The sequence below is a fragment of the Pseudochaenichthys georgianus genome, chromosome 3, assembly GCF_902827115.2.
Source record: "Pseudochaenichthys georgianus chromosome 3, fPseGeo1.2, whole genome shotgun sequence".
Taxonomy (NCBI): Eukaryota; Metazoa; Chordata; class Actinopteri; order Perciformes; family Channichthyidae; genus Pseudochaenichthys; species Pseudochaenichthys georgianus.
This window is the reverse complement of record NC_047505.1, coordinates 10621875-10643501: the sequence shown is the minus strand read 5'-3', so window position 1 is coordinate 10643501 and position 21627 is coordinate 10621875. Positions and strand designations below refer to the sequence as shown.

Sequence of the window (21627 nt, the reverse complement as noted above, 5' to 3'; positions counted from 1 at the left end):
ATATTTGAGAATGTACAGCAATGTTTGTAGCTGTGAGGAGCTGCTGGCTGTGTGACTCACTCTCACTGCCATAACGGTAGACACAGGTCTGCACTGCAAGCATAGGCGGCGCGTGACGCTCAGGTTTGGGAAAGCTAAATAACTTGTTTTGCCCGCCTCCGGCGTCTATAGAAAACACTATATATTGTATACTATATACTATACTATATATCCTATATACGGTGGGGCAAAAAAGTATTTAGTCAGCCACCAATTGTGCAAGTTCTCCCACTTAAAAAGATGAGAGGCCTGTAATTTTCATCCTAGGTATACCTCAACTTTGAGAGACAACATGAGAAGAAAAAAATCCAGAAAATCACGTTTCATCTTCAATGCCCTTGCTGATGGAAGGAGGTTGTCACTCAAAATCTCACGATAAAGTCGTTCATTATTTCCTTTACACGGATCAGTCGTACTGGTCCCTTTGCAGAAGAACAGCCCCAAAGCATGATGTTTCCACCCCCATGTTTCACAGTAGGTATGGTGTTCTTTGGATGCAACTCAGCATTCTTTCTCCTCCAAACACGTTGAGTGTTAAATTCTATTTTGGTTTCATCTGACCATATGACATTCTCCCTATCCTCTTCTGGATCATCTAAATGCTCTCTAGCAAACTTCAGGCGGGCCTGGACATGTACTGGCTTAAGCAGGGAGACACGTCTGGCACTGCAGGATTTGAGTCCCTGGCGGCGTAGTGTGTTACTGATGGTAGCCTTTGTTACTTTGGTCCCAGCTCTCTGCAGGTCATTGACTCGGTCCCCCCGTGTGGTTCTGGGATCTTTGCTCACCGTTCTTGTGATCACTTTGACCCCACGGGGTGAGATCTTGCGTGGAGCCCCAGATCGAGGGAGATTATCAGTGGTCTTGTATGTCTTCCATTTTCTAATAATTGCTCCCACAGTTGATTTCTTCACACCAAGCTGCTTACCTATTGCAGATGCAGTCTTCCCAGCCTGGTGCAGGTCTACAATTTAGTTTCTGGTGTCCTTTGACAGCTCTTTGGTCTTGGCCATAGTGGAGTTTGGAGTGTGACTGTTTGAGGTTGTGGACAGGTGTCTTTTATACTGATAACGAGTTCAAACAGGTGCCAGTAATACAGTTAACGAGTGGAGGACAGAGGAGGCTCTTAAAGAAGAAGTTACAGGTCTGTGAGAGCCAGAAATCTTGTTTGTTTGTAGGTGACCAAATACTTATTTTACCGAGGAATTTACCAATTAATTAATTAAAAATCCTACAATGTGATTTCCTGGATTCTTTCCCCCCCATTCTGTCTCTCATAGTTGAGGTGTACCAGGATGAACATGACAGGCCTCTCATCTTTTTAAGTGGGAGAACTTGCACAATTGGTGGCTGACTAAATACTTTTTTGCCCCACCGTATATGCTAAGGTCCCGCTGCTGACACGATAGCAGTCATTTAGTGCGCATATGTGTAATTAAACCCATGATATCAAAATCTCACTCCAGCCAGGTACCCAAAGTTGGCAACCCTGCTGTTAGATGGGTAGCTAAGGGATAGCTAATGTTAGCTAGCTTGATTTACAGATAGATAGATGGATAGATAGATAAATAAGCTTTAAACTGGAATTTGAAAAGGGCCAGGCCTAATGTAAACAGAAAGAACAATATACTGTATATTGCATCTGCCATCTTGTTAGATGTAATGACAGGTAAGAGAACAAAATACTGCAGATGTCTTTAATTTGTGGCTCATATTTTGGTGACCAGTGATATGTGTGATGTTGAACAGAAAGTTGAGAGCATCACACAGGAAGAGGATATAAGTTGAGCTCTGTATAAGCAAGAAGAGAATTACTGTGCAGATTGAGTATACAGAGAACTCCTGAACCCCCCCTAAAACACCCCCTGCTGTGTTATGCCTTCTGTTCACTTTCAAGTCAGTGCTTTGAACTGTCAAATTGTTCGGTTATTCCCTTATGACAGGAAAGCACACTTCTCTCCCTGCAACAGCAGTCTGTGAGTATTAAAAAGATAAAGAGAAGAAAGTAAAGAGAAGCACAAAGATCGAAAACTATCGGTTAAGGTTACTTTTATCTTAACATACTGTTGCTCACCTTACTTCTCTATTTTCTTCTTCCAATAGGAGTTGTGATGTAGATCCTATTCTCAGGCAGTATGTGTATATTTTCTATTCTACCCTATTGCATAATCAATATGTTGATATAGTACGTTTCCTGTTTAATTAATCAAGAAACTAGTTAGGGCAAAATAAGAGCACCTACTGTCATGGGATTTTTTTTTTAACATAACAGATATTTAGCTTCTGCTACCAGGACGACATACATTTAATAGACATGTTTAAAATAGTAAGCAAACATCAAACATACATAGAAAATACATTTTTAACTTTCATCTCAAAAACAAAATGAATGAAAGTAATACCTAAGAAGAACCTAAATGAAGAAAACTCATGATGTGCTCGTTCCTGTTAAGGCTAATAGATCTCTGAGACATTAATAGTAGAGCATCAGGGATGAATAATAATAATATAGACTGCAGGCAATTAGGTTCAGCTCTTATAAGACCAGAAAGTATTTAGAAACCTTTGCAGGTTCTTTTGCTATTTGATAATTATGTTTAATCAAAGAGTCAGCAGCAATTGATTGGATTTCTCCACAAAATAAGAAGTGGATTATCTGTAAAGTAGAACACATGGATTTCTAGTTGTGGTTTTGTGTTCACTCTCAGTCCAGACATCAGATGACATTACCAAGAGAGAAACGTGTATGTCCAACTCACATAGTCTTTTCTTCTTCATAAGTTACATTGAACCAAGAGTGTGCTTAATATTTGAATAAAAATAGATAGGACAAAGGAAGAGATTATGTTTCCTGTGGCTGCACCACTTGTGTGCACTGTTTGAGGCGACGCGGGTGGAAACTGACCGGCTGTGGTTGTACAGCTTCATCACAGCGGACGCTCTTCTAGGTCACAATCTCCAGGATGATGGGTTGCAGTTTATGTTAAACATTAAACATCCTGGCTTAAGGGCAAAACATTTCAATGCAAACATATGACCAGTAAATGCTACTTTTGTCTCAGATGTTCTACATGCTACTATGTGTTATCAATCTTAGCCTTGAGAGCGTGTGTCAGTTACATTGGCATAATGTATCCTCCTGTCACCATGGCAATAGCAGTTGCGTTGGAGAGATGTGTTCTGGCAGGAAGTGACCTAGCCTTGACCTCGAAGGTCGAAGGTCAAAGCTGGAATGTTGTGTGTGTGTGTGTGTGTGTGTGTGTGTGTGTGTGTGTGTGTGTGTGTGTGTGTGTGTGTGTGTGTGTGTGTGTGTGTGTGTGTGTGTGTGTGTGTGTGTGTGTGTGTGTGTGTGTGTGTGTGGGTGTGTGTGTGTGTGTGTGTGTGAGTGAATGTCAAATTTCTACTGTCTATTGAAAGGCAGTAGTAGGGGAACACCGGTACACATGTAACTCCTTTTAGATACATGTAATTTTAAAAGATAATTTAACAAAGATAAGCTAAAATCAACGTAATCAACATCTCACATGTGTGTTCTATCAATACCAATAAGTATGTTGTACAATTGTTGAACGACTCTGGTTTCATCTGGCTTTGAATCGATGATGCACATGGTATGTTAAAAAAAGGAATCTGAAAATGTCCAATGTTGATGGCAAACACAGTATGTTATTATAATATTAAATGCACATTTAAATTTTATAAAATGTTCTACAAAAACAGTATGAATTAGTGTCACACAGGACACGATCATTTTAAAAAACAAAAAACACTTTATTTGTAGGTAAAACAGAGCAGGGCAAGGAGAGCAACATGGAACAGAACGCTCTGATTAACAAAAAACAAGGATCTGACAAAGACCAACAGAAAACCAGAATTGAAATAGATGCAGGACTAATCACCAGGGCAACACACAGCTGGGCAGGAACAACACAAGTGCACCAGGTGAACAGAGTCATGTAATCAAACAGGAGGGGAAACACAGGGCTTGAGCACTTTCCAAAACAAAACAGGAAACACTGACAGATCTTGACGAGTAGAACAGTTACAAATTGAATATTACATAAAGAAAATTGGAAAATATTGCAGTAGGAAACAGTTTAAACGGATGTATAGTATGTGTTTCTGTATATAGGCATATTTGCCTAGGCTTGAAGAAAACCCCTGATTTAATTTGACTCGGACGTTTAAGCTGCGTTACTTTCGTTCTTAGTTACTTTCGTTCTTAGTTACTTTCATTCTTAGTTACTTTCATACTGCATTTTTTTCTTTTTATTCAGTTATTTATGTAATTCAAAACTTTCATATTGGCTTTCATAGGCATATTTCCCTACAGGCTCACTCTTGTTCCTGTCCTCTTTTAGCTTGCAACATTTAAGCTGGTTTTCGGTTAGAGTTTGGACCAAACTATTTACAGTTACGTTATAACCAGGATAAATGTCTTTTTTCATACAAATGGGAAAACAACTATTTCAAAGAGAAGATAGTCCATGTATCAGGTAGCAGTGAATATACAAGTAATAATGCTACAAAACCAGAGACACAGACATTATCCTAATGAAGGCAAACCATTTGGAAATGAAGGATGATGTAGTCGAGGAAAGTGGTTATAATTCTGATAGTGTTACTCAGACATTGTTTGATCATTTATTAATCCTGTTATCAAGATCGGTTCCCTTGTTCTAGTTGCAGATAGAGCTCAGCAGGGAGAACACCTCACATTCATCTTTTACAGTTGTTTTAGCACAAGGTGCAGTGTTCCCACAGAACTTGATTCTATTTGTGGGGGCACCGCACCGCACTCCCCCCCCCCCCGGCAAGAAAAGCCAAAGACCCCTTAACCCAGCGATCCGCGGCTCCTTTAAGACTAGTTGCGGCTCTTTTAAGTCCCACTTAAAAAAAAAAAAAAAAAAACGAAAAACTAAACCATTGTCAGCAGAGTTCATCAACATTTCATTATCACTCACAAGTCACACATCAGTCATCACACACATCAGTCTATTAAGCCGCCCCCCCCATCCCTCTGAACAACCAATCACAAATTATTTCAGGTTGCACGCTCTGATTGCAGGTGCGCGAGATAATTGCTCCGTCACACTGGGAAAACTAGCTTACTATGCAAAAATGGCAAAGGAATATAGGAAACGAAAATATGAAGAGGAATATCGAACATTTAAAGAGGACTGAGAACTCGAGTTCTTCTTCGTCTCCACCGGTTCGGCAAAATGCATCTGCCTGCTTTGTGACAACGTCATCTCACAATTTAAAAGGTCCAATTTGCAGCGCCATCACGACACAAAACACGCGAAGTTCAGTACCGACTTTCCGAAAGGTGGAGAGTTGAGGGCGGAAAAGCTGGCGAGACTCAAACAGAACCGAACTGCTCAAAAAAACGTATTCCACCCTAATACGAGTGAAAGAGCGACAGAGGCACCCTGTGGTGATCAGTAAACATGCTGTCTGTTATCTGTTGTTATGGGCAGTCAGCAATGTGTGTTTTGTGGTTGCAGTGAAAATAATAAATCACAGTTATTGCACTGTACATTATGCTTTTCATTCCTTAGTAACATATTACTATTATCCATATTCTCAAATGCATATTGGTTTCAGGGAGGAAAGGAGCGTTTTTGGATTGTGGCTTTTGCAAAAATATTTTTTCGTCAATGTGGCTCCTGATTAGGACAAGGTTGAGTACCACTGCCTTAACCTATTCGGGTGGCCCACGCATCCACCCCCCCCTCAAATAAGATAATACATGCGAGTTCATGGCTACTGTAGACAACGTTCTTGTTGCTCTGTGTTGCGTTGTTAATGAGTGAGACGCTCCGGAGTTGAGGATCTGTGGGGTTTATTCTCCCAGAAATATCATTTACAATTCAGGCATTTAGCAGACGCCTTATTCCAGAGCGACTTACAATGACCAATTACAGGGACGTTCTCTCCGGAGTAACCGAGGGCTAAGTGCCTTACTCAAGGGCACACTATTGGTGGTGTTCCAGGCGGGATTTGAACTCGCAACCTTCCGATCAACCTCACTATCCATTAGACCACCAAACTAAAATATATATATTTTGTATCAGATCCATTTGTGGCGGACGATATTTAAATCAATGTATGGGAAACACTGAGGTCTTGACTTATGGAGAAACCTTTCCTCCCCTTGCCTCTGATCTAAGCAGAAGGCAGACGGGTAAACACACTCACCGTCAGCTCATTTAAAATGGATGTGCAGGCTGTAGCAACACACAAGTCAACAGCTTTATCCTTGGGATCTGTGAGACGTTGCAACAGGGTTCAGATTCCCTGTATCACGTCATTACAAATATCTTCACTCATAATAATATTTGAGTCTGTTCATTTCCATTATCGATGATAAACTTATGAGCCTTCGTCTTAATCAAAATCCTTCCAAACCACGGCCTCTTGCAGCTTGTTTTTTAAGTATAATGTTTCATGCTGCAAGACATTCCTCCAGCATGCGGTATTTGAGGTTGGCTGCACACGATTCACCCTGCTGGAACACACTTCAGTGTGTAGATGCCGTTGTATCAGAGACTGATGGCTTGTTTTGGCGACGGTCTGCTTCGTCGTCTGGAAGGCACGATCCCTGACTCGGTATCAAAGTGAGAGGAGAATCTAGGCCTCATGAATTATTCTGCTTGATCTACCGCTGCAGTCTCTCTGCTGCATCTTCCTGTCATCCTCTCTTTAATCTGTCTCCGCGACACCTCCTCCTTTGTCTCGCCCTGTGCGTCTATCGTTTGTCTCTAACTCTGCCGTCTTCTTGCTGTGTCACCTCCGAGATGCTGGTGTCAGGGGAACAGAGGTGCGTTTTCCTGCAGACGTCTGTAACCTTGGCAACAGCAACCTCACCTGCTTAAGCATTAATCCTCTATCCTTGTTATGCCACAAGAGACACAAAAGCACCGTCATCCAAGACTCCATTTTCCTCTTCTTCCTTATATCTTATTTGGTATCTTTTCCCGTACTGTCTTTCTCCTTTGATTGGTCATGTTATTGGTCAATGACAGCCAGTGAAGTATTTCCTGCACCTTTAGCACGTACATGAGATATCTAAGAAATATTCAATCATTAAGATATTGGAATCAAAAACTCCTTGGATGAAGAAGAAGAAGATATACTTTATTCAATGTCTTTCCCCACTCTGTTGTGTTTACACACACAGGGAGGATATACATGAAGAAACACAAAGGATATACATGCAGATAGGAGAGGTGGCAGAGCAGAGAGGCTGCCAGGTACCCGGCGCCAAGGGAGCAGTTTTGAGGATAGGTGCCTTTCTCAAGGGCACCTCGGCAGTGGCCTTGGAGGTGAACTGGCACCTCTCCAGCTACCAGCTCACTCCATATTATGTTCTGTGGTCAGATCAGGACGTGAACCAGCGACCCTTCGGTTCCAAGACCAAGTCCCTACAGACTGAGCCACTGCCGCCTCAAATGGTGGTAATATAGAAATAACATGTGTGCTACAAAGACGTTTCATTTAGATGTATTAATCAATTAGACTCCTTTTTACTTGCATAACATAGTGACATCACTATGTAACCATAGAAGCGTGAGTGTTACATAGTGATGTCACTATGTAACACTCACGCTTCTATTGACTAGCACTCCAACACATTGTAGGTGATAGGCTAAGAAGCGGGACATCTCTAAGAGGTTGATCAATAACAACAGAGCCAGCCAGCTAACCAATCAGAGCAGACTGGACTCTGGTTTCAGACAGAGGATGAAAAGAGGTGCTGCAGCACAGGCAGTATGAGAACAATAAAGTGCTTTTTGAACATTAAAGCAAGGAGACATGTCACAAGAGGCACCAAATACAAATATGTACCTGAACATTTGCAGAATTCCCCTCTTTAAAAGTGAAGCATATTTTGTGTATTTCCACAATATTTGGATCCGTAATTCATCAATGTCCCACACCTACACTGGCTGTATTCTGATCCCTAAGCCAGGTGCATGTTGACTGAGCCCCTTTTTGCATTAGTAATGATCGAGCCTCCCAGGAAACAGAAAATGTCTCTCTGGTATGATTTAATTATAGAGATTCATCCTTCATTTCAACTAACTGACTTGTTTTCTTATATAATGAAAGGTTGCTTCAAAGGTTCCGCTATGTCTTTGCAGTCATTGGCCTTCTTCACACTTGGATCACGCCTGAGAGGCATGTGAGCATTCCCTTCAACAGAATTGCTCCCACATCCCAGAAAACAGATGTGATTGTCATGGTTACAATGTGTCTAATGTTTATGGTTTGAAGCAATCAAAGTTGTGTATATGAGCAATTGTGAGGTTTGTAGTCTGGTTCTGTAATATCGTACGACACTGCGACAACTGTTTATTGGATGATTTATGTTCATTATAAACTGTATAAGGAGTGGACGCAGGGTTAGGGTTAGGGTTAGGGTTTTAAGGGGACTACATGTTTACAATGAAAACACACAGTGAATCACACTAAATGTAATTTACGAAACAAACATCTCAACATATCCTCCTGGGACCCGGCCCATTGAAAATGTCCACCATTTTGTTAACATGCATCTCCTTTGACTCGTTTGAGCTACTCCATCAATCCCTGATGTGCTGTAGAGGACACCCTGGGCTTTCCAGTGATATGTCATTGGTTACAATTGCATGCTGGGAAGTTCTCTTTCTTGTCATCCAAAATGGCTGACATACCAAAAACAAAACTTTATAGAATTATTATATTTTTACCATGGAAATCATATATGTTCTTGTTTATTAACATGTGAGGAACTATATAATTAGTTCTGAAAGCAATTCAATAATGCAAGTTTTCAAATAACAGCCCTTTTATAAATGTCCATTCTAGTGGACGTCAGGACTATCTTCATGGACTTTATGACTCAATATTGTTGCAGGAGACGGAACTGAAGCAGACATTTTCTGTACCAGATAGTTCAGGGAGATTCAGATGTTGAGCTCTCAGATGATGAGAGAGATGAGGCTTTCACACCTGGGAGAGAAGAGGGTCAAGAAGAAGGGTGCATGAGGCTCCTTGAGCGCACAGATACAGACAGAGAGATGTCTTATTGTTGTTTTTATTTTAAGTGGAGCCATGAAAAATGAGAATTGCCTCAGGAATGCCAGCTTAGTTTCTATGAGCAGGTGAAATGGAGACCGCATCCATTAAACTATCAAGATGACCCTACAGCCCGTGCCGACTGGAGTCAATGAGGTACTTTTCCCACTATGACAAAGTCTTTGAAGATCTAGAAAGATTCACCAAAAACCAAACTAGTTTTTTAATGACCAAATAAACAGCAATGTTCAGATCAATTACTTATTTATGTTTTAAATAGGTGAATGAATGAAAACTTTATTACAGACTCAGGGTCCAGATAAAAGACAAGACATTACATAGAAATGTATTATTGTATTAATATCACTCTATAACTATAATACGTTACATAGTCTATCTGTTAATTTTGGCTGTCTTTTCAAACTAATATGGTCCTCTACGTCGTCCTCTACAGTGGACATACTGTAACATTTAAAAATAAAATAAAAAAAGTCTAAATTGCAAGATGTTTTTTAACTCTAAAATGGTAGAAAATCACCACAAAAAAAAGGAAATTGGAAGACACTTTTTTTCATCGGGTCCCACTTAAAACTAGCGATTAAAAACAAAAAACAATTAGGGAAATGTATTTTTTTTATGTGAAAAATCTGGTTATTTAATAATCTGAAAGGTCCATCGAATCGTAAACAGTCTCAGAATATCTAACCTAAATAAAATGTTTGATCTTTTCTCCGAACATGTGAATGAAGACTAAACTCATAACCACACTCACACATACGCATGCATGCCCATGCTGTATGCATTTGGGAGTGTGGTCATCACTGCAGTTCACTTTTGTAGTTGCAAGTTTGCTTGCATTGCACAGCCAATGAGGATAGAGAAGCTGACGAATCCCTCTGCAAGATCATAGATAATAGTTGCCATGGAGATGCACTGGTGGAAAGGCCACAGATGCCCCAGGCAAAGAGAGAGAGAAAGAGAGAGAGAGAGAGGGAGCATGTTATCATTAGAGAGCAGACTGTTTGAAAGAGGCCCATTGAGATTCCCTGGGAAAGCAACAGTATACCAAATACAGTATATGTGTTTGCAATTTTCAATTAGGGTGTATCTGAAATCCCTCTGAATATGGTGGTCCCTGGGCAGCCCTACCTCTGTGCTGAAGGGACATGGTTTTAGATGATTATTGTGAATGTGACATTCTAAAATGTCTTATAATTGTTGAGATTTAAAGAACAGCTGTTTGACATTTTCTTGCATTTCTATGTTCTATGTTTTGATCAACAGTTGAATGTCCTATATGAACTATAATATAAAATTGCACTTATAAATGATTAGTATGAATTAATTAATAATCAAAATGATGTGTGTGTGTGTGTGTGTGTGCGTGCGTGCGTGTGTGTGTGTGCGTGCGTGCGTGTGTGCGTGTGTGTGTGTGAGAGAGTGAGTTTGAGTACTTAATTCTCTCTCTTGCAGTGAAGTTCAGACATTCATTTCTGTAGCTGCAGACAATTTGACATTAGCAACAAACATTTGGATTCCCTCCATAGCAACAGGCCAAGATGTGCGCTGTCATGGAAACTGTTACAAACCTGTCACTGAAGATGGTTGCTAGGTGACGTGGGAGAATTATGACTTTGCCATTCTCTGGGCAGACTTCAATCCAGTCATTTTATAAACATCATGTGTGTTATTACACAATTTGTCCACTGAGACAAATGTAACATTTGTGATATTGGGCTATATAAATAAACATTGATTGATTGATTGATTGATTGATAATTACAGGTACTTCCTTATCTGCACCAGTATTATACAAAATGGAAATGTGACGTCACAACCAGCAAGTCGGCCATCTTTGATGACTCGTTGACTAACACAGTGGTTCCCAAACTTGTTGTGCCCAAGGCACACCAAAGGACAAGTACAAATCTCAAGGCACACTTATTGTGCAAAATAGCCCTTATAACACGTGTTATCACTCATATCATGTAAAATATCTGTAAATGTGCATAATTATTTACTAATGCCAAATAAAATGTGACAAAGACAACTATATTACTCATGAAATATTTATTAACAAAATATTTCAGAAATTAATTTGAAACGTTATCAAATTAGGCTTCATCAAAGCAGCAACCCACTCATTTAAACCAGACAGGTCACAACATTAAAAATGAGACAAAGGAAATTCAGTACAGAGAACTGTCAATGCAAGGAAGCTGCATTGTCCATGGTCCTGAACTACAAATTATAAATGTAACATTTTAGCAATCAGCATTGAAACATGTGCTATTGTAAATATGTTGCCAACTGATATAGGTCTCTGGATCTATATATCACTAGACAAGGTCCTAAGCAGAGATGGGGTCGTTACTAAAAAAAAGTAATATATTACATATTACTTTAAAAAAAGTAATATATTACACTACTTCGTTACTCTCTACATAAAGTAACTTGTTACTTTACTCGTTACTTTACTCGCAGGGCCGGCCCGCCCCTCCCTGCAGGCAGATCACGCAGACTGCTAAAGTTTCAAAATGTTCTCTTTAGTTCAGTTTCCATTGTCGCATAAGACTGATCCAGATCCTGAATGTTTTCCTATCTGACCGTGGCTGTCCTCTGTCTCCTGCTATCTGACCGTGGCTGTCCTCTGTCTCCTGCTATCTGTATATTTTGCGCAGTCTATCTCTGCTCACGCTGTTGCGTCGGCGTGTTCTCCTGCGTGTTGGCCATGTGTTGCACTGGAACCAGACACCGCAAAGACTTCAGCCGAGCACGTACGAACTGCGCATGCGTGAGTGGCAATAACTCTCCTTACCAGCAGGCGGCAGTAGTGTGTATTCGTCATTCAAAACAGGCAACAACCGGAAAACAGAGAAGAAGAACAGACTGATATAAACACACAACAAATAGCGTGTGCGGTAGCTTCACCTTTAACATGTGTTATTTGCAGGTGCTTGTTGAGGTTTGACGTGGTGTTTACAGCAGTGGATAACAGCTTCTGGCCTGGACAGGACACAGTTTGCACCTCACCGTCACATTCCTGTCTATTCTTCGGACGAACTCAAAATAATGGGCATACCTCCACCCCTCGAGAGTTATCGCTGACTCAGCCATGTTTATGCAGCACTGCACGTGGAGATGTGGACGCGCAAGTCGCGCAGATTACGTACATATAAACCTACAAAGTACTGACATAGTAAATTAAAAAATAATTATTTTTGTGTAGTTGAATATTGCAATAATAACGTATGGTTGTCACAAAATCCCACGGCACACCCGGACTTGCCTCACGGCACACCAGTGTGCCGCGGCACACCGTTTGGGAACCACTGGACTAACAATTGCGGCAGAAGAAGTAGCAGTAACCTTTTTAATTTAAACTTTTAAACAAGGTCATTAGGCACTGTTGCAATGGTACATAAAGGACCATGGGTTTACGTTTCATTCGTTTCCAGCATGGAAAGTTTACCAAATGACCAGGTAGCCAACATTAGCAAGAGACGCCGCATGCGTTGGGTGGCAGCCATTTTATGACTGCTTAATGTCAAAATGAATCGCTGAACTACTGTACAGTTAAACAGACCATTAATAAAGGAATGACAATTCAAACATGGAATAAGGTAGTATATAAATACACAAGTCAATAAAAGGTGGGGTAGGTAAGTTTGAGAAACCGGCTCGAGATCGCTAGAATTTGAAAATACACAACCGGAGAACATCTGCCACTTCCTTATAGAGCCCTTCCTCCAACACACACAAACGCGCACATGACCAATGAGGGCACGAGATAAGTTTGTGCCCCGATGGAAGGCTGACAGGCAGGTAGGCCATCGAATCCTTGGTTGCACTTTTTACAGTATTACAGCTTCTACAGATGACGTTTTTTTATGGATTTTTTGTCAAAGCACTTAAGATATTCATTGCTATCGGGATGTTAAGAGCATTCCATGGAATATAACAAAAAGTGTATCTCGAGCCGGTTTCTCAAACTTACCTACCCCACCTTTAATTATGCATAATAAGCCATTGTTTTGTTAGCATTCTTGTGCTACCTTTATCCAGATATTTGTTTTGTTGTCATTGAGCAATAGATTCAAGGGCCCTTAATACCCACTCTTCAGCAATTTAGACATGAGCTTCAAAGATGTACTATTTTTCAATTGCTGACAGGTGTATAGGCACCAACTCCATATAACAGAGAGGCGCAGAAAAGTTACGATTCTTTGAACAAGAATTTCATGAACAATTACCCATGTTATGCTCATGTCGACAAGGATATTTATTTGTTACATACTTTATTTATTTACGATGTCAAACAGTTCACATACTGTATGACTGGTGAGAGCTGATAGATATGTGTGGATCCTGCCGTTGCTATGGACGCTTTTCTTCAAAGATGGCAGCGCCGCCCCAGAATGCAACAGTTCCCTTTCTCTATTGATATTCTAAATAGCACACCACTTGGTTGAACAGAGTCAACGCTAAACTTACTTATATGACAAAAGTAGCTTACTTGTTAGCACAATTGATGTTTTGCAATGGATGAGTACCATGTATATGCGATACAACATTATACCTTATACTTCATCTGTGAAACTACAGCACTAGTGTATTGTTCAGATCGGGTGGGTCCCTCTTACAAACACGTACATAAACACTGGGGGCTCTGCAGACAGGAAGCACATCAACAGCAGGAGAGAGAGTGAATGAGGGGACAGGAAGGAACAAGTCATATTTCCCAGGAGGGAGTCCCTCCTTCTCTTTAAAGGGTGGTCAGAGAGACAGACAGAAATGGTGTATGGGGGTTGATCTCAGAATACTTGTACACTTTATAAAGTAACTGTGAGTGATATTCACCTCAATTTCCTGCTGGAAACAAATGTACAACTGTGTCTGTCTGTTTGGAGTACAACGACGGTTTAAAGCCTGGACACACACGCCTTCTGCCTCTGGAAACCACACAGATGAGAGTCATGATAAAACGATAGAAGTTGCAAGAACTGTGGACACAGGAGCAATTTGGGGTGAAGTGTCTCGCCCAGGGACACAGCGACATGCGGACTGCAGTGGGGTTTGAACCTGTGACCCCCTGAACCCAACGCTCAACCCACTGCACCACACGCCTCCCGGTGTGCAAGAACAATGCACGGATTCTCCAGATTCTCTGTTAAATGAGAATAAGTCGTTACTTTGAAATCCTATCAGCTGAAAGTAGATCAACGATTTCTACACAAATGAATCAAAACAGAGCTTTGAATATAACAGTTTCACAACTGTTGCCTATTATTCTTGATGTTAAGTGCTGTAACAATTTATAAATGGGCAGTTTTTTTTTCTTTGAGAGTACAATAAACTGCACACACTTTTGAATACAACCCTTTTTATGTGATACTAACACAGTACATAGTGTCAAAGCACAGAGGAATGTAGGTAGTCTCCTATCCAGTGCTCACTCTGTTCTACTTTTCCTTTTTGGGGGATGTTCCTGTCCTTTTGCGTTCCAATCAATTTGACGCAAATGAACACTGACGTACAGTACACACACACAACAAGCACAGTAGCTGTATTCCAGATGTGAGGAGCGAGTGTTCTGTGCCGCCCCTCATCTAAGCTGTTGATCTCCCGTGGAGTCTGAGAGGCATGGTAATAACAGACAAACAGGAAGAGAACCCTCATAAACGACAAGATCAAACACACACAGACGCACATCACACACACACACACACACACACAGTTGGCTGTAACTGCAGTCCCATGTTGCTCTCGCCAGCAGTGAGCTCATTAAAATGTGTGAGGCGACCCCTCTCGTCTTCATGTTGTCATCTCTTCCTCTCTCATTTCATTCATTTCATGTTCCTTTTCCTAGGATACAACATATCACACACTCTCTTATCAGCTGTATTACGTTGCTTCAGTCTTTCTCTACATCAACTTCAACATGTGCTTATTGGTTTAGGGTTAGATTCCACCGTCAACACACAGTACACAATACTGCAACTGATCGGCATGCACGGCATACAAGTGTGTTTGTGTGTGTGTGTGTGTGTGTGTGTGTGTTTGCGGGAGGGTGGCTCTGCTTTAATGAATGGTTGCCGGGTAGAACAGGAGGTGTGAGGGAGGAATTTGTTAATTATGAATGGAGCACTTCTCTGTGGATGTGAACAACACACTGTGTGTGTGTGTGTGTGTGTGTGTGTGTGTGTGTGTGTGTGTGTGTGTGTGTGTGTGTGTGTGTGTGTGTGTGTGTGTGTGTGTGTGTGTGTGTGTGTACTATCATTACTATACTTGTGGGGACCTACATCTGTTTACATAGTCACGTGTGGGGACTCGCCTCCCTTATGGGGACATATTGGAGGTCCCCATGAGGGGAATCATTAATTTTAGGGTGAAGACTTGGTTAAGTTTAGGGTTAGGTTAAGGGTAAGGGTTAGGCATGTGTTGGTTATGGTTAAGGTTAGGATAAGTCTCCAGGAAATGCATGTAAGTCAATGTAATGTCCCCTGAAGTGATGTATACATGGTGTGTGTGTGTGTGTGTGTATGTGTGTGTGTGTGTGTGTGTGTGTGTGTGTGTGTGTGTGTGTGTGTGTGTGTGTGTGTGTGTGTGTGTGTGTGTGTGTGTGTGCGTGCGTGCGTGCGTGCGTGCGTGCGTGCGTGCGTGCGTGCGTGCGTGCGTGCGTGCGTGCGTGCGTGTGCGTGTGTGTGGTTTTACATTTGTCAGTGTATGGGTATGCACTGATTTGTAGGGAAATAACATTTCATATGAATGATCAGTATTTATTTTAATCTACCGTAGGAGATTAGGCAAATTATATCCATGTTCAGGTCGTTTAGAATGACAGCATTTGAACTGTCATTCTAAACGTCCTGATCATTGAAGTGGACTCTATTGACCAATCGGCATTGAGTATTCAACCAAGCCATGTAATATTTTGTAGTAAATACAAATGTGGCTATAGCTAAGAATAAATGCTATTTATGTTCATATTTAGGAAGTACTTGAACATAATCCACAGTATTTGGTCTGATGATGTCACACAGTTCTTCTAATTTCTCCTGTAGGAGTATATAAAGCACGTTGACAGTTTCATTTGTTGTGGTCACTATGCATGCTGTCGCTGTTATATTTATACGGGATTCGTTGAATGGATCAACTCCTTTTTTTCAAACACATTTCTTTTCAGTTTTGGAAGAAAATACTAATCTGGTGCATAACGTTTTGGAATAACAACTTTCTTCACTCTGCAATCCCTGCATTGGACTATGTAAACCTGTCTAAGCTCTGCTGATAAACAGTGTCTCTTGAGGAAATCCCATTTGGCTGCTGTTTAATCTGAATGTTCCAGTGTGTACATTTCAGCAGTGATGATATACTGTATAAGCCTTACCTCTGGTGGAAAGCCTTTATGTGCACATCGTCAGAGTGCAGCTCTCATCCCATTTCTCTGGTGGGTTCTCCACCTGCACAGCAGCAGTGTCAGTTTGGAGCACCTTGTTTGGAAGTTAACAGTCTCTGCCATCATTTAAACTGACTTACACTTCAGGGTCAGCTTTTTCCACACGGACCTGCTCCCTCTTAAAATAGACTTGTGTTTACAGTTGCAGGTTAGCTGCTCACAAATCTGGGTCCCTGGGCGCTTGGGCTCTCGCACAAACACACTCAAGAGACACCACTTTATTTGGACGAGGCAGGCAGTGTGTGTAGTATCTACGAAGCAGATCAGGGTCTAGTGTAAATACTGGCTGAATGTAAAAGGACACTTGGTAGGTGCTCATCTGTTTGAAGAATACATTGTTTTTCACCAGCATGTACTTTACAAAGCACACAAATAGCTGCAATGTAAATATTGAATGTGGCTTTGTGTTTTTTCTGTGGAACAAAATCGGGTTGTAAATGTGCAATGAAACTCGTAGGTAGCATCTTGTGTATGTGCACGTGTATCATCATATGAACATGGCTTGTTTGTGTTTCTAGGGGCGACCAGAGACATTGGTTCAGCTCTAACCAGGATGTGCATGAGGCATCGCAGCATTGAGGCCAAACTTCGCCAGTTCACCAAGTAAGATACATGTCTTTCCTTCTCACTTTTTATCTCCTTGATTACCTCCTAACTTTGCTTCCTTTCCTTTCTTTGAAGACCTTACACTGTAGTCCATCAAGGTTTTTCAGAAGTCTAAGAGAACTCATCGAATGCTGACCTTTTATTGTTGTGTTATGATTGGGCCAAAGCTTGGGAACTTACAATAAGTACATTCGGCCAGGAAGACACAACCTTGAAGAAAACAGAATCATATAAGTACATCAGGTTTCATAGAGCCAAGTATTTCAAGTGCTACTCAACTGGCTATAGATAAGCCAGTCCTCTATTAGTATATAAGTGCTTTGTTAGCAGTTCTTAGTTAGTAATTCTATCGCTCGAGGTGGATGACTTCCATTAGGATCATTGCTCTGTCTGTACTAATTACACATCACTGTAGGTGACTCCAACCATTGACCCATAACACATTCCACTCTAGTAACCTCCGCAACAGTCTGTTTACAACCATCATTTGCTTGTTCCTCCATCGTCCATCCTCTGTTATGACTTTTCCACAGCACAAACTATTATATTGATGCTGATGATAATGGCGATGTTGATCTATAACCATGGTAATGACTGGGGTCTCTATTTTCCAATGCACTAATGTGCACGTTGACAGAAATATGTGTATGGATCTCATTCCAGAAACGTGGTGCTTGGTCGTCAGAATACGATGTTGCTACTGTTCACACCAAAGCTTTTCCTTATACTGTCTGGGTGGAAGATGCATTTCACACATGTTAAGTTGATAGTAAAGCATATAGCATTGAGATACACGTGATGCAGACCATAGCAAACTTTCGTAATTCACCACATTGGAAGTATAACTGAAGTCAGACTCTTGTCAAGACACCACCGAATACAAGTACTTGTCCTAGGACTGCTTTGATTGAAACAAAGCAGCAGTTATTAATGCTGTGTTTGAACTGTCTCCCAATCTCTTCAATGTCTTTCACAGTGCTTTGATGGAGAGTCTGATCAATCCTCTCCAGGATAAGATTGAGGATTGGAAGAAGACAGCCACCCAGATGGATAAAGATCACGCCAAAGGTACACACTGCTCACAGGTTATGATGCTAATTCATGACATCATTGCACACATAGCATCCACCCAACTGAAGTTGCTTTATTGTATAAAAGTGTGTAATGTCTTGTAAGTTGCTGCTCTGTGCCTTACTAGTATTTTTAGGGTTAGGGTTATTTGACCATTTATCAGCAGAAATACAAAAAATACTGATAACCTGATTCAAGAGCAGAGATTGCCCTTCTAGTTTAAATGTTTGAAGGTTGGTTGGAAGTGAAGTATACTGTATTCAGACAGTAGATACCTTATTCATCAATTATCCAGAACAATCACTTTATTCAACTAAGAGTCTCATTAAGATTAAACATGTATTTTACAAGAGTCCTGGTCAAGATACACGAGTCTTGGTCAAAACTCTAAAGTCACATGGAGTGGAAGGGTTAGGGTTAAGTCGCACTTTACTAATACCATTGTTGTAAAAGAAAAAAGCCTACATAACTGATAAATAAATACCTGGTTTTGAGCATTATTAGCCAAGGTTGTTGTGTATAATGTTTAATCGTTTGGTCCATTCAAGTGTTCCAAAGTCCAAGGCTATGATTTGACTGTAATCTCTAAGGATCAGCATGTTTTGCTCGAACCAATGCAAAGTCTTTACCAGTTAGCTCTTGGCTTCATAGCTTCTGTAAGCAAGAGAATATGAGTTCACACAGAGGGCTTTACATTCCTGCTACTAAAGCATCTCTGTTCGTCCCGTCTCCAGAGTACAAGAGGTCACGCCACGAGATCAAGAAGAAGTCATCTGACACCATGAAGCTGCAGAAGAAGGCCCGTAAAGGTAACGGTCAGCAGGAGAGCTCCGGCTCAACAGGAAGTCACATTGTAGAGCTCAATCTGTTTTATTGCAAGCTTACAAAGACCACATCAATTATCTTCTGTCAATGGTGTTTATGTGTTGCTCCTATACTTTGTCTGTAGACACTGAGTTCATTTATACACCCGTTATCTCTTTGATGGTGTCACTGTTGCTAATGAAAGGTAAATCCACACCAACAACAATATTCCCTTGGCCAACAATCCAAAATGATGATTTATGGTTTGTATCTGATATGGATGCATGATACATTAACATACAACAGACGAAGTTGCATTCAGTGCCAACACACACACACACACACACACACACACACACACACACACACACACACACACACACACACACACACACACACACACACACACACACACACACACACACACACACACACACACACACACACACACACACACACACACACACACACACACACACACACACACACACACACACACACACACACACACACACAGAGAGAATGAGTCATTCACCGAGGTCGAGAACCGTAGCCTTTCTGCAGCACATAACAAAAGCTGTAGGTTTACATTGACATCTAGTGGTGATCAGTGGTATTGCAGGTATTCTCTTATTTGTCCTGAAACATTTCACTTAATGATGAAACAACCAATGATAAGTGTGTTTTTATGGACCAGCTTTCATTTGGTTGCCAGGCAGATCAATACACAAATGCATTATGTCTGTAATGTACATTTCATAATGTCTTTCTGTTTAATACATTAGTCTTTCGGTTAATCTCTAGGACTTTTTAAATGTAATGATTGAAATGTGATACATACGTGTCTTGGTGGAATTATTATTAGTATTATTATTATTAGTAGTAGTAATAATAATGTATTTCTATATTATTTTCTATATTTTTTATTTATTAAAGGTGGGGTAGGTAATTTTGGAGAAACCAGCTCGAGTGCGCTAGAATTTGAAAATACACAGCCGGAAAAAATCTGCCACTTCCTTACAGAGCCCCTCCTCCAACACACACGAACGCGCACATGACCAATGAGGGCACGAGATAAATGTGTGCACAGATGGAAGGCTGACAGGCAGGTAGGCCATCCAATTATTTTAGCCGGGCCGGCTAAAATGATTGGTCGTGCTTTTTACAGTACTACGGCTTCCACAGATGACATGTTTTTATGGATTTTTTGTCAAAGCACTTCAGATATTCATTGCTATCGGGATGTTAAGAGCATTCCATGGAATATAACAAAAAGTGTATCTCGAGCCGGTTTCTCAAACGTACCTACCCCACCTTTAAGTAAAGGCGAAAGTAACACATACATGACAGAAATAGAAACCTTAAATCCAGATAACTTCTTGATTGAGCTTTAAAAATATGTATTTTACCAAACTGAATTATTGTATGTATTATCTAAGGACCATTTTCATCTGGAACCCCTAGACTTGTTTAATGCAACATTTAATAAATCAAATGATGAGCGATACATTAAATAAAATAAGTGTCAATAGAAAAACATTGAATAATGCAACATTTGCTGAAAGTGATAATAGCTCAGTTATGTCTGTATGTTTGCTGATGCTTGGTTAATGTATTATTTCTGGATGTTTTGGGTTGTGTTATTCTGCTCTAACCTGTGGCTCTGTGGCTGTCTTGTGATGGCTTCCTGTTATACTAACCCTAACAATGAGTTCTGCTCTGTCTGCTCTCTCTCCCCCCTCTTTCTCTTTCCTTATTTTGCTTCCTTTTTGCCCACTGCTACCGTCTTGCTGTCTCTCCCTCCCCGTGGTGTTTGTCCCCCTGTAATAGAGATCCAGGGTAAGTATCGCTCGCTACAGATCTGCTGCATCATCTCCTGGTTAACCCACATTCAGACTGTTCCTGCAGATGACCTTCCAAGCATGTGTGTCGTGTAACAGTTTGTGGGTATCACTACTTTAGAGATACAAGGGGTGATCCAACAGGTTCTTTGTTTATTAGGGAATTAGGGAATTACAACATGGAAAAGCCATAGAAGTTGACTTCAGGTGACAAAGAGAGCAATGGACCAGTGTCGGATGAACTGAGTCAACATACATGAGTCTATGGTCACATGAATAAGCATGATTTAATAACACAGAATACGTAACATAATAAAATACAATAAAAATTGGACACATTTAAATATAAACCAAAATAACAAAAGCCTTGAATCTTTATTTTATCACTCGGCCTCAAAATCCGGAATCAAGACCAATCCAAACGCCACTCTCCCATCTAACCCTGCAGCATATTACTCTTTACTCACGTTACTAAGGTGCTTATTTTCTATGTGTCTTATTTGTTATGATAACTTTGAAACAAGATGTCCACCTCCATGTATTTACAAGTTGAAGAAAAGGGTTGCGGAAATTAAACTTGATTCAAACGAACCCATAAAACAACCTGGTTGATTTAATTAAAACTCCTGAAACACATTCACTTTCACCAATATGTTTCTCTTCAAAGTTGGGTCTTTATTTGAATTCCTTTATTATTTAACCTTCATTAAACCAGGAATGTTTCATCGAGGTTATAAGAAAGAA

The 21627-nt window shown here is 40.6% G+C and overlaps 1 protein-coding gene across 2 annotated transcripts in view; it reads left to right on the top strand.

Moving 5' to 3' along the window:
• LOC117462567 (protein MTSS 2-like) overlaps positions 1 to 21627 on the top strand; it is a 102812-nt gene that overhangs the window by 54971 nt on the left and 26214 nt on the right. For both annotated transcript variants that reach the window (XM_034104860.2, XM_034104848.2), the window contains exons 4-6: positions 17080 to 17164; positions 18144 to 18235; positions 18973 to 19047. In XM_034104860.2, coding sequence (XP_033960751.1) covers positions 17080 to 17164; positions 18144 to 18235; positions 18973 to 19047 — 252 coding nt within the window. The remainder of the gene's footprint in view (positions 1 to 17079; positions 17165 to 18143; positions 18236 to 18972; positions 19048 to 21627) is intronic.